Source organism: Pygoscelis adeliae, unplaced genomic scaffold (genome assembly GCF_000699105.1).
Source record: "Pygoscelis adeliae isolate BGI_AS28 unplaced genomic scaffold, ASM69910v1 Scaffold189, whole genome shotgun sequence".
Lineage (NCBI taxonomy): Eukaryota > Metazoa > Chordata > Aves > Sphenisciformes > Spheniscidae > Pygoscelis > Pygoscelis adeliae.
In genome coordinates this window covers 1,416,923-1,426,660 of record NW_008825543.1, presented here as the reverse complement: position 1 = coordinate 1,426,660, position 9,738 = coordinate 1,416,923, and the positions used below count along the sequence as shown (strand labels likewise).

General features: G+C 53.7%; 1 protein-coding gene across 1 annotated transcript in view; it reads left to right on the top strand.

The window, feature by feature from the left end:
* Positions 1-571: 571 nt before the first annotated feature.
* LOC103923599 (chromosome unknown open reading frame, human C6orf132) overlaps positions 572-9,738 on the top strand; it is a 10,674-nt gene continuing 1,507 nt past the window's right edge. The window contains exons 1-4 of the mRNA XM_009331982.1: positions 572-638; positions 2,653-2,768; positions 7,403-7,478; positions 7,821-9,733. Of these exons, the coding sequence (XP_009330257.1) occupies positions 572-638; positions 2,653-2,768; positions 7,403-7,478; positions 7,821-9,733 (2,172 nt within the window). The remainder of the gene's footprint in view (positions 639-2,652; positions 2,769-7,402; positions 7,479-7,820; positions 9,734-9,738) is intronic.

Below are 9,738 nucleotides of genomic sequence, written 5' to 3'. Positions count from 1 at the left end.
TCCTCCTTTGTGCTTGGGCCCCTCACAGGCAGGGAAGTGTTAAACTGTTGGTAAGGCCACACTAACTGAAGTGCAGGCTGATTAGTATTTTGAAAGCTGAAGAAAATGTTGTTTTAGTAAAGAATCCCTTGTAGTGGCAGAAGTTTGGGATAAGGGAAAGGAAGTCATGACTGACCGTAAGGACAGTGATAGGATGATGGATACTCCTGGGTGTATCCCAGGGTAACTTGTGGTGTAGCGGGTGGGAGAAAGGAAAAGCTTACAGGCTTGCTGGTCTCGGTGGCATGTCTCAAGGTTATGCGGAATTCATCTGCCTCCAAACCCATAACTTAGGCAGAGGCTGTGGTAGCTCATGCCTGGCCCCTGGCATGGTCAGGTTCTTCATTCCAGGTGTTCATGCAAGTGCTTTTCTTCTGTGGGAATGCACACACAAGCATTTGCCAGCCTCTTTTTTTTTTTTTTTTTTTTCCCCCACTAAACTCAGCGTAAAGCTGTTTCCTTGGGAGCGTCTTGCCTGATATCTGCGTGTCCAAGGAGGGCGGAGACTTAGTGACAACCACAACTACATGCCATGGCAGTCTATGATGGGCTGGGGACCCTGGGCATTGGTTCCACCTGCACGAGCCGGGTCCAGCAGCGTATGGAGGGCACAGGCTCTGCCTCGGGCCAGCGAGGGGCCGTGCGGGAGCAGAGACACAAGAGGGAGCGGGGACACTGGCTGGGGCCGTGGCAGAGGCCGGTTGCTTGCACAGTCTCAGGGACTCTGGGGTGCAGTGGGCTCCTCAGGCAGGCAGTCCTGCTTCAGCGTGCGCTGCACTCACGTTTTGGAGGCTTAGAAATGCAGCCCAGCCCCTTTGCCTGTGTGCAGGGCTTACACAACCTTCACCTTTCTGCTCCTTGGCCTTTAATTGCTGTAGGATACTTGACAGAAACTGTTTCTGTGCTTCACACTTTAGCATGGGGTCAGATGTGAGGACTGCTTCCAAACTTTTTTTTTTGGGGGGGGAAAAAAGCTATTTACTTCTTGGTGTTTGTGTTTTGGTGCAGAGGGGGAGGCTGTTTGCTTCTTCCTTCTCACTGAAACCACTATCGAAATCTGTTAGATGGGAACACTCCTGCAGCGTTTTCTCTCTGATCACAGCCATTTTGCTCACTTTCCCCCTCCTTCCTCCAACCCTCATATTTTCTTTAATGTTGGTCTCCTTGGCTACGAATTATTTGTGTATCCCCTTCCAGCTAAGGTGGGGTTTACATGCTTCAGTGCTCCTGCTTGTTAATTCATGCTGTTAATCAGACGCAAAGAACATAATGAAACTAATTTTATGAGCTTTATTCACTGTCAGAAATAAACCAGCCCAAAAGGTGTGGTTCAAGGTAAAAGCACAGGGCTGGGAACCAGGAGTAGCTGATGGCTTCTCCTGCTTGTAACACCAGGACTGTGCCTTTCTGCCATAGCGTCTCCATTCAGAGTGGTATTTTGTGGGAAGACGTTCAGAGCATTTCTCTGTAAGGCAGGCTGAAGTGTGAAAGTGTTGTGGCAAGCACCATTTGTCCTCCAGTGCCAGTTGCATCAGGGGTCAGAAACAAATTGCTCCAGCAGCATGCAGAAGAATGCTGCGGGCACTGGTGGCGTCCGCCCCCAGCAGGGAGAGCAGCTGTGCTGCCTCCCTCCCACTGCCCTCAGCCGCTGGCAGCGAAACACGGAGGGGGGGGAAAAAACCTCCTTGGGAAGCCCCTGCGTGCCCCATTTCCATCGCTGTGTCCGAGTGGTGGAGCGCAGCGTTCCCCTCCGCTTGCACTGGTCCTGCTTGGCACAAGCCAGAGGGAGTCCCGAGGGATGGTGCCACTGCCAGCAGGCAGCCAGAGGTCAAGGACACCTCCGCTGTCCCTCTCCGCTGCATAAGTGACAGGGACCTGTTGTTGTGATAGGGCTGAGTGAAGAACCTGTAATTAACTCAGTGCTTTGATGCAACCGCTCTGCCCACAGAGCGGTCGGCAGGTGAGGAAGGGCAGGAGCTCTCTCTCTCCAGTTGGTGTGGTTGGTGGTTAGACTCTGCTGCTGCCTCCCCCCTCAATTCCAGCCGCTGACGGATCGGCCAAGATCAGATCCTGCCTGTGCTTACGAGCTGGTTTGTGTCACCTCTGCGGGCCCTGGACCCACCTCCTGCTCTCCTGGGGGTCGGAGCCTCGCAGCACTATAAAGAGCTGCCCAGTTCCTCCTGAAGCATTTTCCTTCCCTAAACATAATCTGGGTGGGGAGGGAATTGAGTGCTTGTGCTAACTTTTGACCCTCCTGAGGTACATTTCAGTTAGCTACTATTAAAAATAAGACTTTCAGAATAGACTTGACATCTGTGCTCTTTAAACTCCAGCATCTGGAGTTGTGGGAGGGGTCTCTGCACCTTGCCGGTGTGCGCCAGGGCTGCCAGTGCCTGCTTGGGGGTCCTGCTCACCTGGGACCTTTCTCCTCCCATCTTCAACTCAGCTCCAAAACACCCAGATACTCATCAGAATCTGATGGGTTTTGCCCATTCCTGGGAGCTGATACAGCGAATTCTTCACAGCGCTTTTTAAAATTAGGTGGTGTCCAATGTTGTTTTTCCTGTTGCCTCGAACACAGTGCTGCTGCTAACAGTCTTCTCTTCCCCTCAGGTGATGTGATTGAAGTGTACTATGGTGACAATCGCTTTGGGACAATGACCGACTCTGGCACAGCAACACTTAAACCTCGTCCGAGAGTCCGGCCGCTGCTGACTTTCTTACCCCTTGTGAGTATCCGGCTCGCTGCTGGGATTCGTTACGGCGGTGTGTGTAAGTGGTGCCCAGAACCAGCTGGGTTGGCTGCTGCTCTCATCCTCTACCTGAGGGGAAAAAATAAATGAAATGCAAAACCACTCTATAATAATGCTGGATACAAGGGGTTAGGAGGTGATCTGAGTTCAAGGCTTGTGTTGGGCATAGGCAAGATACTCAGGTGAGAGACGTAAGCATTATCAGACTTGTATTTTCAATTTAAAAAAAAATTGCTGAGCATGTAGATGATAGATCTGGCTTGCACTGCATTTTATCTAACCGCTACTGGCAGTATCTCTCTCTGGATCAGGCATGTTGCTGGAGAGAGCAATAGTGAAACTGTGTCCTGTTTTCAGCAGAGGAACGAGGAGGTGATGCAGCAGGTGTCTGTGCAGAGGCTGATTTTCCAATCTCTGTATGAGGGAAACCTTTCCCTGCAGAGCTACCACTGCAGGGACCGAAGCAGCAAGTCCCAACACAGCTGGACCCAGAGGTGGCTTTAACCCAGCTGGGACCCCCCCGCTGCCTCCAGAAGCCACACACGGTCGTTGCTGGCCTCGATGCTCCGACGCTGTGTGCGCTGAGCAAGCTTTCCTCCCCCATGTAATGCACCTTCCCAAAGGTCTTATCCCTTAAAGAGTACAGCGAAGCGTGTGATTGCTCAGAGGTATTTTGGAGATGGCAATAGCTAAATCTGAAGTGATACACACAGGTCACTGAAGGTCACTTAAGACAGTGAAACAGTTAAAAGCCCTTGGTCTTGACAAGGAAATCGTTTCTGAGAGCAAGGGATGTTTTTCCTCGTACATCTTCATCCTTTAGAGCAGCCATCACCTTCAGCAGAAAATGGGCTGGTCTGCTGTCGCCTGGGTGCAATTAGGAATTAATGGGGTTGTGCTGGTGTCATTTGGAGGACAAGAGGGGGAGTTTGTATATCTATTTGAGAACATAATTAGGAAGGTATGGAGTTACACAGGTTCTACAAAGGGGTTGTGCCCTCTGTGATCCCTTCCAAAAGATCACAAGAGGTGAAAAATCTCACCTGGGCTCCAAGTCGAGTAACTGTACGACTGGTGCCTGAGAAACTCCTGTCCAGTAGCACAGGCTTGGGTGTGCGACTGGAGCTGGCACCCCGTATCACCAGGTTTTTAGAGTGCAACTGGCCTTTTGCATCTTTCTAGAGCTTTCAAATGCTTTACTAGTGGAAGTGTATGTAGTAGAGGAATAAACAGCACAAATGTGCCTGGGATAAATACTAAGGGCTGTCACCCTAGCCATGGTGCTTTCCAGCTGCCTGCAGAGGCACAGCTGGCCCCGGGGTTTTTTTTCCCCCTCGATTGCCTTTGTGAGGGTCCCTCTCACTGTACTTCTCTTCCAAGAGTAACAGGTTTAACTAAAGAGATTAGTAGGAATAAGCAATGCTTTTTAAGGACCAGTCTGTGTTGGATATTTGCATTATTTTGATTAGGTTTGATTATGATTTGATTTGGCACAGACACTTCTGCTGCCACGTACATACTTGCACTGGGCTGTTCTGCAGCTCCCGCCTTAACCCTTTCTTTCCACCCACCCGTTCTCCTGCGCAGGGGGAGGCTGAGAAGCAGCCGCCTGCGTCGCTGTGAGTCAGGAGGATGCACACACACCCTGCCTGGCAGCCGGGCCCGCCGGGCTTCGTGTGCTTGTGCACCTGGCAGCTCTCCCTGCACGGAGCAGCTTCCTTCCCCCCTGAACTGCCTGGCCCTTGGCCGTGCCGTGCTGCGCAGTGAGATGAGTTGCAGCAGGGATTACAGGAGAGGGGGCTTCACTGCCTGCCTCTTGCGTACCACCACGTCCCCCTGCCCACCCGGCTTCCCAGGCACCGCAACTGCAGGCAGAGCTTTGGCATCCTGGGGGAATAAATTCCTTCAGTTAACCACCAAACTTCCCTAGCTCTGCTTCAAAACAAGGAGTTTGGGAGTAGCTCTTCATATTTGGAGAAATCCTTGGCCTCTCTGAGACCCCAGGATGCTAAGCAGTTGTATTTTGGTGTGGTTTTTTTATAACAGGCAGCCTCGCACCCAGTTCATTTAATGGGTGGGAAGCATGGGCTCCTGAGAGACCAGGGGAGCTGGGGAACGTGCGGACAGGCAGGCTCCCCTTCACTGGGGACAGGGGATATCTAACTCTGTTCCAGCACTGAAAAGCAATTCCTCGTGGTTACAGTGAAAGCTCCCCTCAACGGGATCCTCGGCACACATAAATCTGATTCAGGTACCACAGACTGGAAATGCAGGTTCCTGGCACACCACCCCGAGCGCAGCAGCCTGCTCTGAATCAGGTGGAGGTCTGCTGGGCTGGTCACACCCCTAGCAAACACAGGAGAGGGAAACAACCTTTCTAGTCATCTCTGGAGACTGGCAGCGTACTGGAGATGCTTTCCATTTTAGAAGCCAGCTCATGACGTGAGGATGGGTGGTTTTTTGAGAGAGATGCTGAGCATTAGCAACTGCAACAGAAATTTTTGGTGTGAAACAGGCTTGCCCAGTTTTTAGGACCTACTGAAATGACATGTCCAAAATTACTACTCATTTATGAAATGTGGACTCTGTTTCCTCCAGCTTTGCATAGATCTCTTCTGACTGCCATTCCCTTTCTAATCTTATCCAAACATGTGATGCATATGTTGCTTTTAATTCAGTGCCCAGACATCTTTGTTTCCCTGTAAATGAGCAGGTATCCTCGCTGTGCTCTGGAGCCTGGCAGCAATGAATTCCATAGCAAATGAGAACTGCTGGGGTTTTTTTCTGTGTGGTTTTTTGTATCTCATTGCTCTGGACAATTTCATTATCGGTTCTTGAAGTGCCTCTGTTAACCTTTGTCTTCTCTCTGGCTTTCAGATGAAGTTAAGGATCTTTCCTCTGCATTGTACTGTATCTTTGGGACCAATAAAGAGGTCTTAGATGAGGCTATAAGGCTAACCTGGTCTGATGTTTTGCCACTAACAAATCTGTCCTAATGCCTTAGCAGACCTTGGCTTCTCCATCAGCACCAAGTTGTCTGATCAGTTGTGCAATCCCAGGACTGTGAATTCCCACTCACTCTCTCCTGGCTCACCAATAGCTGGCTCATTCCCTTGTGGTTATAGAGGATCTTTGGTCATCTGCAGGGTGATGGGCTTGCAAGCGAAGCGTGTATTTTCTTATTACTTTGTCAAAAGCTGGGGGATTCCAGGGCTCTTCTGAAGGAGCCTAGGCTGCTGGTGTTGAAGTCAGCTCTGCCCCAGCAGCTCCTGTGTTCCTGAACTCCCTACACCCAGGGCGGTGTGTAGTGTTAATGTGTTGTCTGAGCCCTGGATGGGGCTGGCTGTATAAACCCAGCTTGACCTTTGGTCAAGGAGACTTTGGAATCCTATAGCAATCTCTTGTAAAAATAGTGATAATGCCAGTGAAAGGCAAAGGGCACCGGGCTCAATCATTATCTAGGCTTTTGTATGCAGAAAACTACTGCACTGAGCGGTGCAGACTGATGGTAGGATAACGTTTCCTTTGCACAAGGGGCTGTTAACAGCTAATGCAAACAGCTGCCTGGGGTGAGTAGGAGTGCAACAGGGTGGACCCTGCAGCCTGGGAATGGGGCGGTATGTCCCTGACTGCTGCCCATGGGTCTGTGAGCTCCTGCTGCTCACGTGTTATTTCCTTGCTATGGGTCTCTCCCAAGGCTGGTATGTGAAAGCCCAATCTGCTGCTTCAGCCACTTACGTCTGTGCTGACAGGCTGACTCAGCATCAGTTTGTGTTTTGGACATGGGTGCGTTAGTGTACGTTTCCTGAGCAACTCCAGTCCCTCTGCAGAGCGATCTTAGCAGTGAGTCAGTGGAGAAAAGGAGAGGCTTTCTGCTTCTGGCAGGTGTAGGAGGCAGGAGCCCTGGTCAGCACTCCAGGTGAGTCAACGTGCCATGAATATCTCACAGTGGGTGGCTGTAATTATCCAAAGTGTCCTAGCTGTAAGCATCCTCGCAAATGTGTAGGCTGCTAAATTGCATGGTCCTGTACCAGCTAAATGCACTGCTGAGTTTTCAGCATGAATGCAAAGGGAGTAATTGAGGGTGAAACACAAGCCACACAAGTAGCAGTTTTCCCCAGACTGTTCAGATATGCTGGTGCCAGTTTCCCAAAAAGCTGGAAGTCTGTCTGTGACTTCAGTGGGATGTGTACGTGACTGCAGCATGGGCTGGCAGCGCTTGCTGGAGAGCAATACCCACAAAACCAGCGGGAGCTATTGAATTTGCTTGGTACATGAATGGTGAGAAACTAGTGCTGCTGATCTTGGGCTGGGGGGCCCTCAGCTTGGATGTGAAATAGCTGTGATCCTCTCCAGCCCCTCTGCACCTGACTAGCACAGGGGAATTGTGTCCGTGGCTTGTGCAACCTTGATCACTTCACTCGTCCCCTTAAACCCTGTCAACAGCAGCTACCGCAGGGACCTCCATGTCTCAGAAACGCCCTGGATCCCATCAGGCCCCTGGTTGTGTAGACAAATTACCAGCTATACAGGCTAGGGCCTGCTTGTCAGCGCTTTGCTCTGATACCCTGGGCGTAAAACTAACGGCTCTGTTTTCTCAACTGTTGCAGAATGCCCAAGAATCTCATGGGGTGGCTGTGCCAACACCGTCGGTGCCAGAAGACTTCGAGGAAAAAGCAGCTCTTGGTAAGGGATCTTCTCTGCTGAGTCCTTGACTGCTGCTAAGCACTCAGCAGTACCGTGCCCTCTGGGAAGGAAGCATGTGTGTATCAAGCTCTGGAGCAGACAGTCTGATCATGAGATTTTTCACGCTAAAATAGAGTCTACTATTATTTTTTGAAGTAATTGAAAATGAATGAATTTCTAAGGGGTGAGGCACAGTGGCTGTTACAGTTCAGCAAGCTTTAGACAGCTGCTGAGGAAAATAAACTGGCTTCCCAGGAGGACAGCTGGCCAGGGGCGATGCTGGCCACCACGGTGCTGACTGAGAAGGTGCTCACACCACCATGCTCTCACTCTTCCTTGCAGGCTCTGGCTCCCAGATCAATGGGAACTACCGAATGTACAGCTCGGTGGGGGACCTGCGCCCACAGGCTCTCAAGGGGGACGACCTAGATGAAGACATCCCTCCACCGCCATCGGTACCCCCGCCACCCCCTCCAACGGCACTGGCACCTGTGCCACCACCTCCAGACTCGCCGGTCCCTCCACCACCTGAAATGCTGCCTCCACCACCACCTGAGATGGTACCACCACCTCCTGCCATGGCACCTCCACCACCTCCAGCCTCTGCCCTGTCCTCCCCCAGCACACCAGCTCCTCCAGACTTCATCCCACCAGCCCCGCTGGGTGCCTCGCCGCTCAGCCAGGCCTCGGTGCCCTTCACCACTGGCATCTCCAAGTGGAAATCTGAAACGGTGCTGAACACTAGGCAGGCAGACGCTGAGGGGCCGCTCCACCCTGCCGAGGATGGGGTGCCGGCTGCCCCCGGCCCAAAGGAGAGCCTGCAACCCAAGCACTGCCCTGAGCCCCACCTGACCTTCCCCAGGTCCTTCAAGGTGCCCCCACCGGCCCCAGCCCGATCCTCCTCCATCCCCGTGCAGGACAGTCAGCCTGTCCGACAGGAGCCCTTCCCCAGGCAGCCTCACGCCCGGCCTCCCCTCCCGCCCTGCTTCACCATAAGACCCGCAGCCAAGGCTCACATGGGAGGAGAAGCCAAGCAAAGAAATTCCCCACTGAGACAGGCTGTTGCGAAGCCGGCTGTGCCGAGCCCCCTGCCGCTGAGCCCCAAGCCGGGTCCAGGGTTCGGCCAAGGGACGAATCCTGATGGTCGCCGGTCCCCGCTGCCAGGCTCCGAGATGGAGAAGGTTCCCCAGCTGAAAACAGCCGAGAGAGACTCTCCTCCAAAATCCGAATCTCTCTCTGCGAACGACCTGGACCTTCCCCCTCCAGACTACCCGACCTGCGAGGACGACTGGAGGGACGCCAGCAATCTGAACAGGCTGCGGCATGAGCTCTCGGCCCTCCTGCGCTCCCCACGGAGGGAGGAGAGGCTGCCGGAGAAGCCGGCTGCTCCCCAGCCCACGGATGGTGGTACTGACCATGCCGGCAGCCATAGGCCCAGTCTCAATGGGCCCCAACTTGCTGGACCTGCTGGGAAGGATGCATGGTTACCCACAGGAGGAGAGACCGAGAAGAAAGAGGTGCCCAGCAGCCCCCCCAGTGCCAAAGGGGGCTCTCCCAGCATGGTGCTCCCCGCTCCGGAGAGCAACCCTGCCACGCAGACCCACAGCGTGATGAAAATCAGGAACGAGCTGGAGGCTGTGCTTTCCCTGAAGAAAGAAGGGAAACCTGCTCTGGGGCTCAGCAGCCAGAAGCAGGGCACCGAGGATGGCAGCAGCACCCCATGTATGAGGAAGAGTCCCCCTGACCCGAGGAAGAGCCCTCCTGACCCAGGTGACTCGGTGCTGCTGAAACTGGCCCCAAGCTCACTCCCAGCACCAGTGGCTGCAGTGGAGAAAGATGAGACGGGGCACGAGGACCATCCCACTCCTGCTGCTAGCAAGGCCACAGAGAACTTGACCCCTGCTCCCAGGTCCCTCAACAGCAGTGTGAGCCCCCCAGACCCACCTCAGGGACCAGTGGAGGAGCCCCCTGCTCCCACCTCCCCCTTGCCCCCCATTTCTCCTGCACAGAGCCCAGCACCGGAGCCCAATGCAGCCATCTTCCAGTACAAAGTGCACCGAGCTGGGGCCAGTTCAGCCAAACCACCCTGCACCTCGAGCTCGGCCGAACCACCCTGCCCCACAAGCTTGGCCAGGAGCCCGCCGGGCGCCTCGGGAGCAGGGCAAGAGGAGGTGCTGATCCACCCCGTGACGGGCGAGCGTGTGGAGCGGGGGTCCCCAATGGCGCTGCTCCTGGCGGCCCGGCAGCGTGCCCAGCGGGG